The 18068-nt window shown below is 38.1% G+C and overlaps 1 protein-coding gene across 1 annotated transcript; it reads right to left on the bottom strand.

Moving 5' to 3' along the window:
* Positions 1 to 976: 976 nt before the first annotated feature.
* LOC137488984 (uncharacterized) lies at positions 977 to 13719 on the bottom strand. The gene is made up of 6 exons (XM_073937597.1): positions 13594 to 13719; positions 7348 to 7382; positions 7059 to 7245; positions 5556 to 5822; positions 5045 to 5158; positions 977 to 2416 (listed from the first exon to the last, which is right to left on the bottom strand). The coding sequence occupies exons 1-6, from the start codon at positions 13655 to 13657 to the stop codon at positions 2352 to 2354; spliced, it is 732 nt and encodes a 243-aa protein (XP_073793698.1). The 5' UTR covers positions 13658 to 13719; the 3' UTR covers positions 977 to 2351.
* Between the last annotated feature and the right edge of the window lie 4349 nt (positions 13720 to 18068).

The raw sequence follows: 18068 nt of genomic DNA, 5'->3' as shown, positions 1-18068 counted from the left end.
TTCATTTCATCAAATTGCAAATGTCTTAGTACAACTTTGCAAATAATTAAGTACAGGGAGCCGACATTTAGCACAATTTCCAAGTGAATTGATCTTATTGATCTAAACTGGTTGTTGATTCTCAGACTAATGGTTGTTCTCTGAAAAATGTGTCAGCGTCATTTCATTGTGTAAGTCATTACATGCACAATAGTCTGATCGATTGTCAAAATTAGTCAAGACCATTATACCATGAACACCATGCAGTAGGTGAATCCATGGAACATTTTATTACAGCTTTTTATTTTTATAGCTTTTTGTTCTGATATATGGAAATTACTTTGTGTGTGGTTGAACACTACATTAAAAAAGCAGTTAACATTTCCTTGGCAGTATAATGTGACGTATAGCCTTGGAGGCTATTCCCTAAAATCCTATTTCTTTTTTTTCAGTTTTATACACTCTTGTACTCTGTTAGCTAGACAAAAACAGTACATTGAACATTGTCATTGAAGGACTGGGCTAAGACTGTAAGGTGGACATGAGGGATATTTTAGTGGTCCTTTGCCATAATGACAAATCATCCTAACATCTGACTTGCAGTACTTACACAACGCTAAAGGGACGAAGCATTCGGGGGCACTGACTGTTTAAATGAGAAGGAAATTTAGTTTTGACTTATGAGTGAACTGTTTTGGGGAAGGTATGAGCTTTTGCAAGTGAGCTATAGTGTTGTGTTAACACTGTTTTGCCAGATGATAGAATTTTGAGAATGTAATTCCTATTTCAAGAAATGAACCAAACCAATGGAGAAAAACTGTGTTACATGTTTAAATATACAGACAGTGGAATGAAACCCACTGACCTATCTGTATCATTGCTGTAACAAGTGAAACTGCTTTGTTAGCAGATAACAGTACACACTAGTTTCCATCCAAAAAGTCAAAGCGAAAAAAAAATCGTCACTTCCTGATTAACTGGCGCCAAATAACAACAGTAAAACTGCATTTGCTGCGGTAGGAGAAGCTGCATCAATCTTTTTTAAATGAATGCGCCTCAGAAGAAAATACTGACAAGCAGTGAGCGAGCAGAGGCGTTTGAAGGTTTCAGATGCGGAGCACAGGCGCTCTTGATTCTGGAGGACATTAATAATATAATAACATTAATACTGGAATGGTTAGGCGTTTGATAATGACCAAAATAACATTTCAGATGTTTTATAATGTGCTCAGCCTGACGTTTTGTCCATTCACACACATTTTAAGCATCACATGATCTTTTTAAACAAAATCACATGACCTTTTTTAATGCGCATGCTGGAGTTAGTGCGGTAAAAGTGTTTCCATCGCAGTTTATGCGCATCTGCATAGGTTTTTTATGCGCATTTTCAAAATTTATGCGCATCATGGCGTTTCCAGTTTTTTATGCGCATTTGCAAAATAGGTGGATGGAAACATACGTGCGGGCAAAGCAGAGTAAAATTCATTCTCCTTAATTAATGGTAAACATTCCTTCATATACCCCGAGCAAAGCATTGTCAAGCAAAAGTGAAATACCAAACCCACAAAACCACATGAAAGCTGAGGAGATGATGAGAGGAGAGATGTTCAAAAACATACGGTATTCTCCTCAGGCCACGACTAAACAATAGTAAATAGATTGTACATTGAAATACATCATATCGCAAAGCTGAAGTTATAAACGGTCAAGTCACACCAAACATTTTATTTAAATCATCTTGAGCCAATGAAGTGTACATGGTTTCACATGGTGTCAGTACGACGAAATTGCAGAGATGTGTATTAGAGTTGAACTCTGCCACAAACTCACCTAATTTTGACATAATTTCTGAAAACAAGACAATCTCTTTACTTTTATTAATTGAATTATATGATTGGAAATGATTTAAGAAGTGATATTCGGACTAGAGCAGGGGTCACCAATCCTGGTCCTGGAGGGCCGTTGTCCCTGCAGGGTTTAGCTCCATCTTGCCTCAACACACCTGCCTGGATGTTTCAAGTATACCTAGTTAGACCTTGATTAGCTTGTTCAGGTGTGTTTGATTAGGGTTGGAGCTAAAATCTGCTGGACACCGGCCCTCCAGGAACAAGTTTGGTGACCACTGGACTAGAGTAAGATACAGCACCACTCTAATTCAGTGTATGCAGACAAATGACTCAAAGAAAATACAGTACATTCGATAAGAATTGACAAAATCTACACATCAACTTTGAGTTGTTTCTGATTTAGAAGGTACAATATTTACGATGTTTAACAGTCTGAGGAGGGCCATTTCTATGTGCAATTTGAAAGCAGATTGATAAACACTATGCCCTCAAGGTTGCTCATCTGTGGCTCAGGTTTGTTGTGATCTAGAGATTCTCCTCCTCATCTGCTGATCCTCCTGTTCCTCCATTCTTATAACTGTGAGCAACCTCTGTAAGTCAACAATTATAGCATTAGAACAAACACAAGGGATCTGTTTCCCTTACAAATCCAGGAGAACGTTTGTTTTAGACCAGAGTGTGGTTCAAATGTGAGAGATTTTTAAAGCTAGTTCCATTTGCATTAATAGCAACCACACAGAGTTCAACTATGCAGCTGCGCTCTTGCTCTGTTGTTTCTGTTTCTAGTCTGTCTTTAAGGTGCTGCAATGGTTTAATAAGTTAAATTGTTCTCTAATATCTACATAGTAAGTTTATAGCTTCGGTAAGTTCAAAACATTTTCAAAAACATTTTTTAAGCTTATTTATTACTCCATAAAATACTCCTAGAATCAGAAGGTCCATGACTGACCATATATCAGTGGTTCTCAAACTGTGGTACATGGGCTTCCTTCCAGTGGTACCTGGAAAAATTGCTGAATATTAAAAGAAAAAAATGAACACACTTTTAACCCTTTGACGCGTACGATAGCACAGAGTCTCGTGTTATTAGAACGTGCCTGAGCCCAATTCAGAGCACTCACACTTCTCAAACGATCTGGGAAACGGGCTTGGGCACATTTACATTACATTTACATTTAGTCATTTAGCAGACGCTTTTATCCAAAGCGACTTTACACAACTATAAGAGCAACAATGAATAAGTGCTGTGGGCAAGTTTCAGGTATGTAAAGAAAGTGTAAGAAGCAAAACATTAGTAATTTTTTTGTAGTTAGTGGAGGAGTCAGAGAGGGAGTTGCAGATTAGGAAGGCAAGTGGAAACTAAATAGTTGAGTTTTTAGTCGTTTCTTGAAGACAGTGAGTGACTCTGCTGTTCCGATTCAGTTAGGGAGTTCATTCCACCAACTGGGCAGATTGAATGCGAGAGTTCAGGAAAGTGTTTTCTTCCCTCTTTGGGATGGAACCACGAGGCGACGTTCATTCACAGAACGCAAGTTTCTGAAGGACACATAGATCTGCAGAAGTGAGAGCAGATAAGGAGGAGCAAATCCAGAAGTCGCTTTGTAGGCAAACATCAGAGCTTTGAATTTGATGCGAGCAGCAACTGGCAGCCAGTGCAAACGGATGAGTAGCGGAGTGACATGTGCTCTTTTAGGTTCATTAAAGACCGCTCATGCTGCTGCGTTCTGGAGCATCTGAAGAGGTTTAATAGAGTTAGCTGGAAGCCCGGCTAGTAGAGAGTTGCAATAGTCCAGTCTGGAGAGAACAAGAGCTTGAACAAGGAGTTGAGCTGCATGTTCAGATAGGAAGGGTCGGACCTTTCTTTTTTTGTAAGATTTATTTTTGGCCTTTTTGCCTTTATTAGATAGAACAGTATTTATAAAGGAAGCGAAGTTGGAAAGAGAGGGGGGGTAGGGTAGGGAAATGTCCTCGAGCCGGGATATGATCTCAGGACGCCCTGATGTGCTACTGCACCATATGTTGACGCGTTAACCACTAGGCTATTGCGCCGACGGGTATTGCGTCGGACTTTTCTGATGTTCGGATAGTTCGGATAGCATAGTGTGAGTACACCCATAGAAAGACTATTTTTGTCCTAGGAGGTAGTTGGTGAAAAATTTTGAGAACCTCTGCCATATATGGTTTATGTCGTGAATTTTAATGAGGTTCGCTCTGATGTGCCACTCTTACACACACACACAAACACACACACGCACACACACACACACACACACACACACACACAAACAGAATGATGTATGCTGTAACAGACAAATATAAACACAATGACAGTAACGTTAACCTATTTTGCTCAGCAGATCTAAAGGCTAAATTATAAATAAACTTGACAACTTGACTTGAGATGCATCGCATTGTATTTTAAAGCTACAGTCAAAGAAATTACATTAAGGGCTTAATATCAATCTCTGCATGAACAGATGATGGATGAGCTGAGTGATTTGACACAATTCAGCACCTACATGTGTTTGTTAAAACATTTGCATCAAATTTCACAATGAACACGATAAATTAACAAAAGATGCAACTAAACACGTTACGCCTCTTCAGAATGAAGATGAATGAATGTGTAATCTGTTTATCCTGCATTTTGCATACTGAGGCCAGTTTGAATGTGTCTCATGCTATCGTTGCCCAGTAACGTACAATAAACAATTTGGGGTTTCCAAAATAAAAGATACATTGTGAGTGAAATATACACTTAAAATAACTATAACTATCATTGTTTTTTTACTATAAAACTACTGGCTCATCAACCGCAGTCTAAAGCATGATTATTAATGATCTCAGAGCTAAATATGAGTCTGTATTCTCTTGAAGAGGAGGCTGATCATCTGGTCTGGATGAACTACCTAAATGAGGCTTACATGCAAATGAGGAAGGCATGGCCCGTAAATCTCCTCACAGTTTCTGTCCTCTGATTGGCTCATTGTCCACCGGGGTTTTACACTCCTGCCACTTACATGAGAACGAGGAAACAGTGGTGTCTCACAGTATGTCAATTTCTATATACTGATCTTTTATTATTCTACAAAGCCTTGGTATACCCAGATTTGCATTATAGGATACCTTTAAGAGAGACATAAAGGAATGTGTCCAGCACAGAGCTTCTCTTTAAGACTACCTGTAGACAATCTAATTTATCTATATGCAACACTTGCCTTTTTTTCCAGTTTGAAGATTTTTCCTGCTGCGCCAGACAATCAGGGCTCCTGCCACCATCACCATCATAATCGAAAAGATCAGGGCTGTATGACCTCTTTTCTGACCTGCTTCTGTAATAGACAAAGAGAGATGGTCATTAGTTAAGACAGCAAAACCTTGACTTCTGCCACATTACGTATTCAGATTTATCAATATTAAGTACTGCTATAATTCGAAATGCAAAAGTAATCAACAAAGTTTTCAATTGTTTCTATTGTTCTGTAAAACATATTTAAAAGCGTACTTAAAGAGATTTTACAAAAATGAAAAGCAAATACTGACGTTTTTCTAAATCTTTAAGACTTTTATATTATCATTAAAACACAAAGTGTAAAATACAGCTTAAAATTCTCTCCTCTTGTTGACCATCTACTAAACTGGCTGATACAGAAAGACCCGCTCATGTGATTATAAAGCGATAAGTTTGTACAATAATGCAAAGAAAAACACAAATGCATTTACTCATACCTGCACATGACTGACAGAGTTCAGATCTGCTGAGGGGTTTAGTCTGGTTGCTGATTGAGTTGTTCACCACACATCGGTAATCATTGACATCCCCCTCCAGATGCACACAGATGTTGTTGTTGACATCCGAGACATTAATGGAAGACAGTAAACGGTTTCCATTGTACCAGGAGAGAGTCGCTTGTGTCACATTCACTGAACACTGCAGGACACACTGAGAACACGAGGAGTTTTCTAATTGGTGGACTGCGGGAATGGGAAGAGGCTCTGGAAAAGACAGGATAAAGGTTCAAGGTGAAAATTAGACAAGAATGCAGGGTTTAACTATTAAGGATATTTTTAACTGGCCCAATCAAATTTTCACTTGTCCTGCCAAAATTTTCAAGTAAATAGCTATTTCTTAACCACATATTTCAAATAATGCATCAAAAGACAAACATAACTGGATACATATATATTTTTTTCAGCATCCCTTTTACAGCACTTTACTTTAAATCAACTGAAAATTTAAAAATTATATTTGGGATGTAAACTAATTTGATAGTATGTGTGTATATATATCAAAGAGCACAGAATCACCAAGGGGCGACACTCTAGAGCGATTTGGGAAACAGCCACTAGATGGCGCGGCGGCCATTTTGGAATGAAAATTTCAATAGAACAACAACATATTATAAATCTGTAAAATAAACTAAAAGTGCTGATGATTGTAATAGTAAGTGCTGTATTGTCGTCTTTCAGGTTGTATCTCAGCTTTTTAAATAAATAAATAAAAAACAAAGCAGCTACTTGCTATCGCGACAGCAACAAGATCCAATAGACAGATGACCGCTTTCACTCCAAAATGGCGAAGCTGCTGTTGCAATGGAACGTTCTATTGAGTGTGGCCTCTTGTTCATTGTAAGCTCTTTGTATATAGTAGTTCACCTCGTTTAGAGCATCATTATGGACATTTTACGTTATGACTAATGTGGTTCAAATGATGGATCTGAGACCGAAACATTCGTCACTACAACGTTTTCTTTTTTACCAAACGATACATCGTACTGCATAGTTCAGCCACTAGTTACGTCATTGTTTGGGAAAACCCACCCAGTAACCATCCTACTGTCCCCAGAATCTTACACGCTGGGCCCGGGGTCATCTAGCATTCCTTATTGTTGAGCCCTATAATGTGGTTAATCAGTGTTTGTTTAGCAAGTAACATTGCGCAACACTATTTTCAAGGCTGATAAAAGTCCAGATAAATTTAGCACCATTTGAGGATATGTTCTGACCTATCCCTGATGTTTTTCTTTTTGTTCTCTGAGTGTACGGCCAGTGATTTACAGTTAGGATGGGGTTTTTGACAGCTTTGATTTTAAAGCATTTTAAGTTTTTAAAACTTTATTAGTTCTGTGTTGGTCTTGTTGGGACTAAAATGCGCCAACTTTTTTGACCTCTTATATTAACTACACTGTAATTGAGAAAATGGTTAAAAGATATAAAATATAATTTACTCACCATAGAAAGTAACATTGAACTCTTTGTTTGACAGCATTAAGCTCTTGTTGAAGATCTGCAGTTTATAACGTCCGCCGAGTTCACTGCTGGTGTTGATGAAGGTGAGAGATCCAGTCTGATTGTCGATCTGCACACCGTGTCTGAGAGTATCAGTAATCCAGCATGATGGAGATTTACTTGAGTTTACCTGTCGACATTGAGCTATTTTACCGTCATTAGGTCCATAAAACCAAATAATCTGATGATACTCTTTTATTCCAGTGTGTAGAGTTAGAGTTTCTCCTCTCACCGCCTTCACTTCTTCAGTCTCAACACCAAACACACCTGGAAAATACAATCAACGAAAGATCACATTGAATACTCAGTATGTAACTCTCAGTTTGAAAACTAGAAGAGTTGACCTTTTCAGCTACTTTCAGCATAAACCCATAAGGAGCCATAATAATAGGAGTGCTTGGCTAAGACAAACAGTACAGACACATACAGTATTTATAACATGTTAAGGCTGATTTATACTTCTGCGTCAAGCACACGCGTATGCTACGGCGCAGCCTATGCATTGATGCATAGCCCTACGCCGTGGCCGTTGGCATTGCTGATGCGCACCTCTCAAAAAAGGTAACTACACATCACAACGATGCGTAGCGCAAGCTCTGTGATTGGTCGGCTTGGTAGCGCTGACAAGTCTGGGCAGGACCGAGAGCTGCACGAGCCCTATGGAGCGATTGTTTACAAGTGTGGAGTCCTGTAAAGGAGCTTCAGATGGAAAGTTTTGTTTTGTGTTTACCTTATAGTTAAAGTTGTTGCACGTCCGCCGGTTCCTGCCTCAAAATTAGCGAGTTTGATCAACTTGTACATTCATGAAGCGTTCAGAAAAAGCAAAACAGCAGCGAAGAAACTCGACACAGAGGAACATTAACACCTCACTGCCAACTAGCGTTTCGGAAGTGTTAATGCAGACCAACAGAGACAGCGCGCAGAAGTATAAATGCACAGCTACATGTGTCACATGTGCCGTGGGTCACGCCGATCACTTGACGCAGAAGTATAAACCAGACTTTATACTCCACTCAATAGTAGCAGCAGCAGCAGAGACGCTCTGCTGAGCTACATTTCCCCATTGCACAACTGCCACAGCAGTGATGCTATGCAGAGCTTATTTACACTTCCATTTCTACATATCACTACTGACACACTACCTCGCACTGCCATAGCAGTTAACTGCAGGAATGCACAATGCCTTTCAGTACTGACCACCATTGAACCTCTGCAGCAGCTGAGACCACTCATGCTGAGTTAATTGACCTGTTTCTAACTTTGCTCCCGCAGGAGCTTCTCTTTTTCCCCCCCACCTTTCTAATACATTATATCCAGCAGCCGGATTTAGCACTGATCTTCCTTGTCTTCGGGGGGCTCTTTAGCTCACACTCCCCTCTCTCCTGATGAAATGTAAGGGAAATGGGAACACGCTTTATTATCAATCATCGGCTAAGTGTGATCTTTTAAAGTGAAGTTTATTTATAAAATAATTTTGAGATTATCATGTGCTGATGATTGATCACGGTTGGTCCCACATTAGCTACCATATCATTACCAATCAGATGAATCCAAACGCAAATAAATAACCAGATTTCCTTATCTTAGTATTCTTTGCTTTGAAGAAACCCCCATCCCCCCTTACACCTGCCTCTCTTTCCTAGTTTAATTCAGGACAGGGTGGCTCAGTGGTTAGCTCTGTCGCCTCACAGGAAGAAGGGTGCTGGTTCGAGTCCTGGCTGGGCAAGTTGGCCTTTCTGTGGGCAGTTTTACATGTTTTCCCCATACTTGCATGGGTTTCCCCTGCGTATTCTGGTTTCCTCCCACAGTCCAAAGACAAATTGGCACAGCACATGAGTGTTTTAGTACTGGCCATTTACCGCATAGACATATGCTAGTATAGTTGGCAGTTCATTCTGCTGTGGCAACCCCTAATAATAAAGGAACAGGCCGAGTGGACCAATACGGGGGAGCTCTCGACACCTACCTGAGCTCAGACTTCCCTCTTTCCCGATGAAATGGGAGAGTGCCCCAGGCTCAAGGATCTTTTGATCTCAGGGCTCTCTTCCAGGACAGCATGCCAAACATGCTTTATTATGAATCATCAGCTAAAGGCGATCTCTTTAAATGTTTCTTTGCAAACGCTGAGACACCTGGCACCCACCACAACCTCTAATTAAAAAAGGTCCCTAAGTTTGTTTTTAGGACTGAATCACGTTTATGTAGGAACTGAGGAGCTCTGGTGTGTAGGACAAAAGGTGAGCAACGAGACAACAATGAAGGATGGGCTTTATTTTTGGACACATTATGAGTAGGGCATTGATCATTTTGATCAAAGGATATGCTAATGTGCTGGATGTTGTGTGTGGTGTTGTGTGTAATGTACAGTCAACTATATTAGGTTTGTGGTGTGTACTGTATGTGTTTGTCTTTATGTGTGTATGTAATGTACAGTACATTAACTGTTTATTAACTGAATATTTTGGTGTTGGGTGTTTGTAATGTTTGTGGTGTTGTGTGTTTGTGTGTAATGTACAATAAACTATACAGTTTGTAATGTTTGTTGTGTGTGTGTGTGTGTCCAAGGCTGCCAACTCTTAGCGCGAGACTCACGCAATTGGCTGTATTCTCAAGCAAAAAAATGCACTCTCAACCCCCAAATTTGTGTGGGTTATGCTAATGTGCTAGGTGGTTTATGACGGGTGTTTGTGGTCACAGCCAGGGGAAATTTGAATAAAGCGTCAGGCTGTCAGTCATAACAAATGACTGTTCAAAATATGGACAATGCGACAGCGCCTTTTCCCATCGAATGGTTTGAAGGCAAATCTCCTCATGACGGCCACAAACTGTCGCAAAAAGCTCTGAAATAGGACCCTGGGGCTGCGTCCGAAACCACATACTTCCATACTATTTATTACGCCAAAATCAGTATGAAAGCCGAGTAGTATGTCTGAATTCATATAATTCAAAAATCAGTATAGCTGCGTCCGAAGCCGCATACTACTCAGCAGGTACTGCATTTGAATTTAAACGTACTGCTCGGCTGTTAGAAAAGTGTGTTCTATTCAGTATGAATGTGAAAAGTATGTAATTTGGACGTACTACATCCGCCATTTTGTCATGGTCACATGACCTACCTACGTCAGTTGCGTCGCTTCACTTCCATTTATGAATGCTCTCATGGGGCATTATGGGATAGCGCAGCGTGCATAGGATGCGCACTCCAGAATCTCGCCGGAGGTAGTAAGTCATCCGGGTACCTCTCGCATACTGATTTGCGAATTCTATGAATTCGGACATACTACTCACATACTGATTTTAGCGTACTGTATAGTATGGAAGTATGTGGTTTCGGACGCAGCCTCTGTGAAAAGTATCTGTATGACCTAATACTTCTGGCGAGATTCTGGAGTGCGCATCCCATGCATGCTGTGTTATTCCATGATGCCCCGCAAGAGAATTCAAGAAATTGGGGTGAAGCGACTCAACTGACTCGAGTAAGTCACATGACCATGACAAAATGGCAGATGTAGTACATCCGAATTTCATTCATACTGTACAAAACATACTTTTCTAATGGCCAAGTAGAATGTTTAAATTCAAATGCAGTACCTACTGAGTAGTATGCGGTTTTGGACGCAGCCTGGGTATGCATGTAAGGGACTACCAGATGGAGCCAGAGGCGGAGCTGCGGAATCAAGCCTCCAACCAAACGCTTGTACATCAAAACCACGCCCCCCGAATGTCACATTTGACCGCCTATTCTGCACTGTAACAAAGGCTCGCTAATATAAATAGCGCTTACAACTAAAAACAAGTAATATTATACAATATTTTAAAAAATAACTACGCTGTTTTTAATAATGTAATAAAAACTATATATGGTGACGCGGTGGAACAGTAGGTAGCGCTGTCGCCTCACAGCAAGAAGTTCGCTGGTTTGAGCCTCGGCTAGATCAGTTGGTACTTCTGGTTGGAGTTTGCATGTTCTCCCTGTGTTGGCGTGGGTTTCTTCCGGGTGCTCCGGTTTCCCCCACAGTCCAAACACATGCGCTATAGGGAAATTGCGTAAGCTAAAATGTCCGTAGTGTATGAGTGTGACTGAGAGTGTATAGGTGTTTCCCAGAGATGGGTTGCGGCTGGAAGGGCATCCGCTGCGTAAAACATATGCTGGATAAGTTGGCGGTCCATTCCGCTGTGGCAACCCCAGATTAATCAAGGGACTAAGCCGAAAAGAAAATGAATGAATGAAACGATATATGCTACACTGCAGAAATAAACGATCTTTCATGCGCTCTAGCCTGAGTTAGACTAAGCTATGATGAGCACAAAAAATATTCTCTTATAACAAGGTTGTTGATATTTATTATCTTCACAGCGGTAGAAATAACACTTGTACAATATGAACAATTTTATGTTAAATTACCAATCAACAGGAGCCAAAATATACACACCATGGACAGCCATTTGCTATTTGAAAACTATGCGTTTATATTAGCCAAGATGCACAAAGCAATATTTCTAAAGATCAATAGAATATTTGCACATCCCAGCACTATATAATATAATCCTTATCAATTTGTACAATAAACTTAATTTTATTAAGTTTAACTAACTACAGTATTAATACTCTACTGACGTCTATCAGCTGCTAAACATCGCTTGAATATGGTTTATTATTTACTTTTTGCCTGTTTTCATTTGGCTTATTCAGTAGCCTACCTTATCTCTGGCAAATAGGAATTTACCCTCATTTCTATGTTTATTAGGTTTTTTAAAATAAAAAGCCAACGGTAAATGACGTATAAACAATATAGAACATCCACAGCTCTATTTGTTATACAAGATTCTCTTTCTAGAATGTTTAATATGTTTAAAACAGCAAACTTGATAACATGCCGAAACTATTTCAGACCAATAAAGAGAATTGCTGCTAGATTACGATCACTGTTTTCCCTGACATGATAATGTTCAGCGTGTGTCAGCAAACAAAAGCCCACCGATTAAACAGTGATCCATCAGATCCTGTATGTCAGAAAGTATAGTTTACTGCTGAACAATTAATTTTATCATGGTAAGAAAAAACACAGAAATGGTATAGCATCACTTCAATCTCCTCTAGAAGCTCAGATGGTCTGCTTAGAGAAACGGTCAATCACAACTGTCAATCATGACACGCCCTGGTTTTATAGCATTAAATTACTGCTAAAAACACACTCTTTACAAAAATGAAGATCTGCTCCCATAACAGCTTGAACACCAGAGCTTCAATTGACAAAAAAGCATCTTTCAGGGCATTTTATGCCAAGTGTAATTAATGTTTTTATTTGGGTTCAAGTCTTGTTCATTAACGCAGAGGAGGTGGGCTTTATGACTTGTACTGTGCTGCCAGCCCCCAGGAATAGAGGTTGGTTTTGTTTTCAGATATTCAGGCTTTTTGCTTAATGATATAAGTTCAGAAAAGTATTCTTTGTAAAATTTTAATTTAGAGAAATTTAGAGAAATCATATTAGCAGCAAGTGACTACAACACTGTTCACAGTCTGTTAGATAGTGTTAATGTTGTTTAGATGTCATACTGGTATGCTAATTCAGATCAAATAGCCTAGCTATTCCAAGTAACGTAAACTATATAGAACGAAATGAACGAATGTGCGAATATAAAACCAACTTTACCTCTATCCCCAGGGTCAGGGAGCGATCTAACAGTCGTCACCGAAAAAAGTCTCTCGAAAGCGTGTCATCACCTAAGCCCTCACTCACACATTCATAACAAGGAAACCACATGTGCACGAAATATTTAAATCGCAGTCAAGCGTGACTGAACAATATGCTATTTCTGCACTTTTACACATAATTATCCTCCATGATCGATTCACATTAACGTTACACAAACTAAACCGCGCGTCAAAATAACACACGGTCAAAAAGACGCCCTGTCACAAATCACTCAGTTCAGTAATAGCTGCCCCGTATAGTTCGTACCCTGGATAGGCCCTTAGTGCAGATGAAAAGTAATACAAGTTGTATATAGATACATGATTAAGACGACACATGCCTGCGCGCTGATTCTGCTGTGTCTGCGCGCATGTTAAATGTCTGTGATGTTTACTTAAAGGCTGTAGAGAGCTCGCTGATAATGAATGGGGATCTGTGAGGCAGCAGGATTTTATGTTTTGTAATCAGATCTGCATCTTTCTAAATTATAATCAAGTAATTGGACAGGCTGTTTAATTGTTAGTTTCCTCAGAATATAAGTTATTTACAAAACCATTCAGGAAACTAAACTCTCAGAATAAGTTACTTATGTTTAATTTAGAAATGCGCAGATGTGTAGCTCGTGAAAGACCGCTGTTATAGTGAACGTTAAAGTTCATTAAGCCCGTTAAAGTAATGGCACGAATCTGGGTGGCATAATCTACTCTCCGCTATTTTTCCACATTAGTAAAAAAGTCTCCACAAAATGTCAAAGCGCTGAACAGGCTGCTTAAAGCTCTTACCTTGACAGAGGATGGTGCACAAGAAGAGGAAGAGAATCATCAGCTCATGTTCCCAGAACATCATTCCTCCTTCAGCTGCTTTCGTCAGAAGCGCTCTGTACACTTGACTGAGCTGTTGTGAATTGTGAAGCACGGTTTAGATCTCTTGCGTTTGTTTGTCTGATTGTGACTCAGCCCCGCATCCCCCTCAAAACGGTGCGAGCTGGTCTCCGGGCCTGCAGTTTCATATGTGGTGATGTGAGGATGTGAGCGGAGGTTTTTAAGAAAGTGCGCTGATCAAAAGCGACCACAGAAACCATGGATTAAGAACTCAGGGGCCCCTGGGCACATTGTCTTGTAAGGCCCCCTACCTGGCCGCACCGCTAAAGTTGAATTAAAAAAAATAAGAATAATATAATAATTTTTAAATAAAATGAATCTATAATTTGTTGCCCACATATTTAAATAAATGATATATAGTACATATGTATTTATAGTCTACAAAGATATAACTTATTTTTAAAGCATTGAATAAAAATACTAATAAAAAAACTATTTAAAAAAAAAAAATATATATATATATATATAGGCTAGAAATAAATTGAGAAAATGCATCTGCTATGGCAATAAATAGAAAAAAAAATTTAAAAACACAGCATCTGGTGGAAAAAATAAAAATTGCATTAAAATACATATATATTTTTAAGCGCAGCATTGATTGGATACCCTGTGGCAAAACAAGTCGCGCTGGAGACACGAAAATAACTTTTCTGTTAAAAATACATTTGACACATACTGCAAATGCCTGTGTGCAAATCGATGGATTCAGCTGTTCACATCAGAGCTGAGTGTTTGACCACCTAAACACACAAATATTATTATCACAAATGCTCAAATTTACATTTGCAAGCTCTAGAGTTTCACAACTGATTTGCATAAGGAAAAACCCTTTGATACCTCTAACTGCAAGTACCCATAGTCTACACACAGACTGTGATTGCATTGTTCAAATCCTCCTAAGGCTTTGATCTCTTTTAGAACTTGCAGGGTATTTTTCTTTACGTAGAGGAGCTCTGCATTTAACGACACACTGTATAGCCTACACCTTTATTTACCTTTAAAAAAAAAATATTACAATAATTTAGATTAGAATAATGCCACTTTCTGAGAACTTCCTGACACTATACATGCTGCCCAGGTGAAAAGAAAGTGTACTTAAGTTGTACTTTTTGGACTTAATTAGCATATTTTAATATAGCCTTATTATATTGAACTATACTAGGTGTAAATTAAATGTGTTATTTTGGAACAACTTCAAGCACATTAATTGTTATTTTATATACACAGTATATATTTTATATACTGAAAATGGACACACTTTAAGTACAGTTAAAGTGTACTTTTAAAAGTGTATTTATTTAAAGTACATTTAAATAATTTATTTGAAAGTATATTTTAACATAGTTAAAATACCTTTAAGTTCAGATAAAGTGTATTTTTAGCCCCACTGCAATGGATTAAATGCAATAAAGTATAGTATAAGCTCAGTTGAAGTATACTTTAAGTTCAGATGAAGTATAATTTAAACACAGCTGAAGTGCACACTGTTAGACCTTACCAGGTTTTTTTTTTTTTTACAGTAGAATACTGGCAACACTGTTGCCAGCTTCTCACTGTAAAAGTTCGGTTACAGTAAGTAACTGGCAACAGTGTTGCCAGTTATTTACTGTAACTGAACCGATACAGTGAGTAGCTGGCATCAGTGTTGCCAGTTAGTTACTGTAATAGAGCAGCAGTGGTAACTAACTGGAAACTGTGTACAGTTAATTACTGTATTGTAGTGTTACAAATCACAGCATTATACTGCATACACATTAATAGTATGTCATATATAGTTATTGTAGCGTTACTAAAATGAATCAGTATTCTTAGCTGTTATTTAAAAATAGAAGGCATAACATTTTTTCAGACAAATTTATTTTATTGTTTTGGCACCAAACAAATAAATAACAAAAAAATGTATAACAAAATTAAGAAATCAGCAGATATAAATATTGTCTTGCATATTACAGGTCTGCACAGTAAGGCTGCGGTCAAACTAACGATTGAGCATGCAAAATTCTGTCATACTGCACTGCGAAGTGGAATTAAACAAAGCGAGTAGTGGAATGAAACTAAATAATTAGAGATTGAAAAAGCAAGCCAGAGAGGTCATGTTTTGATCTTTGATTGGTCTCAAGCAATCACATGATGTGATTTCGCTTGTCAGCGTTCTCCAAGCTTGAACTTTCCAATGCTGCGAATTATGAAATTTGTCTCGTGAGCTATCTATCCAGGTCAGCAGTACTCACATGCGTATGAATGGAAGTCTATAGGGAGAAAAGTGCAGTGTGACCGGGACTTTAACCTGTAACTCTAATTAAACACACCTGATCAAACTAATTAAGGCTTGTTAGAAATCTACAGGTAATGTTGAAGCAGGGTGGGTACTAAACTGCTGCGCTGCAGTTCTACAGAAACTAGGAGTTTGACCCCCATGGTATATAGCAGGGGTGCTTAATCCTGTTCCTGGAGATCTACCTTCCTGCAGATTTCAGTTGCTACCCATATCAAACACACCTGCCTGTAATTATCAAGTGGTGTTCAGGTCCTAATTAATTGGTTTAGGTGTGTTTGATATGGATAGCAACTGAAATCTGCAGGAAGGTAGATCTCCAGGAACAGGATTGAGCACCCCTGGTATATAGCATACTTTTAAAGCAACTGCCAACATTTATCACAATCACATATCTAATTAACACACAAACACACACACAAAGTGCTGCAGTGAAATGTGTTACTCTCTCCTCAATGCTGACCATGCAAAAAAAAAAAAAAAAAAAAAAACTGAACAGCAAAAAACACAAAATAATTATTTTAAATTTTAAAGTTTTAAATAATTAAAAAATGTGTCAAATCTCAATAAAAAGTTTAAAATAATTATAAAAAAACAAAAATAAAGTTGGCAACACCGAAAAACCAAAGGATCAAATCTTTTATTGTTATAATTATCTCATGACAACAAACTTTTTTATTGTTTCAAATATAAATTCATAGATGGAAACACAGCTCTGAAAAATACTTAGCAACAAACTCACAACCTGGGACCTGACAGGGGAGCTTTTGTGTGTGGATGGCTATGTGTATCATGTTTTTGTGATTCCCTGTGATGATGTGCACAAGTTACCTTACTGAGATGATGGAATTTAATTTTGGCTTAGTTGCCAGAAAGATACACACAACTGTTAGCATCTGTACATTATGGCAGTATGCAATATAAAATAAATACATATACTTAAACAAAAGTAATGTAAGAAGTTATATGAGGAGAGTCTAACTAGCTAACAATGTAGCTTTCAAGTACACAGTTCAAGATAACAACAATATAACTTAAAACACAGCCTTATTTCAGAAACCCTCAAAAACATTTGAACAAATTTTACTTACTCATTTAAGATTCTTATTTAAGCCTAAAACATATCAGACTCAACATCTGAACTGATGGACAGAGAATAGAGCACACTCAGCAGTAAACAAATCAAACACCTGGCTCCCTTAAAGGGCCAGCATTTTCTGAAAACTCTTTCTAACACCTTTGTGTTTAGAAAAAGACGGACAGCCTGTGGGAGTGTGTGGTGATGCCTAAATCATTATTTGTTTACAGTTATTTACTGCACAATCTACAGAGTAACAGTGCAGTTATACTAATTAAACACACCTGATCAAACTAAATCTAAAGATAGTGTGTTGAAGCAGGGCTGGAACTAAATTCTATAGGCTGTGGCCTTCCAGGAGTTTGACACCCCTGGTACATAGCATATTTTCAAAGCAACTGCCTACATTTATCACAGTTATGCACATATCGTTTAATAAAAACAATAAAAATATACAATAATACAAACTTCATCCATAGAAAAAAATGAATAAATAAATAATCTGATTCTCATGTCGTTCCAAATCTGTAGTAAAAAATAATAAAAAACACAACAAAGATCATGATTTATACATTTATTTAGGAAAGCCTTTATACTGTTAATGGCACTTTTACTTGCCAGTTTTCCAGACAAATTCATTGAGTCTCCGCAAAAATGTATGTGCGTGTTGTTTGAGATATATATATATATTTTTTAATAACACATTTTTACTAGTTATTTAGCAAAATACTAATATTCAGTTGAAAGTGCAATTTAAAATCTTAACTATAGGTCAAACTAGGCAATTAAATTAGATTAATTATAGAAGTTATAAAAATTATTGTGACAATTTCTTTGCTCTGTGTGAATATTTTTGCCTTTAAATGCATTTCGTCCATATCTTACACTTACCTTTTAATAAGCTCTGTGGCATTGGTTGACTCCTGATACTCAATGTTAAAAACATAAAAGGAACCAAAGAAAACACAGAGATAAAATAAATATAAAATAGCAACATAAAGCATCAGAGTAGATGGGGCAGTA

This window comes from Danio rerio, chromosome 22, assembly GCF_049306965.1.
Source record: "Danio rerio strain Tuebingen ecotype United States chromosome 22, GRCz12tu, whole genome shotgun sequence".
NCBI lineage: Eukaryota > Metazoa > Chordata > Actinopteri > Cypriniformes > Danionidae > Danio > Danio rerio.
Note: the sequence above shows the minus strand (reverse complement) of the source record. Positions and strands in the feature narration are given on the sequence as shown.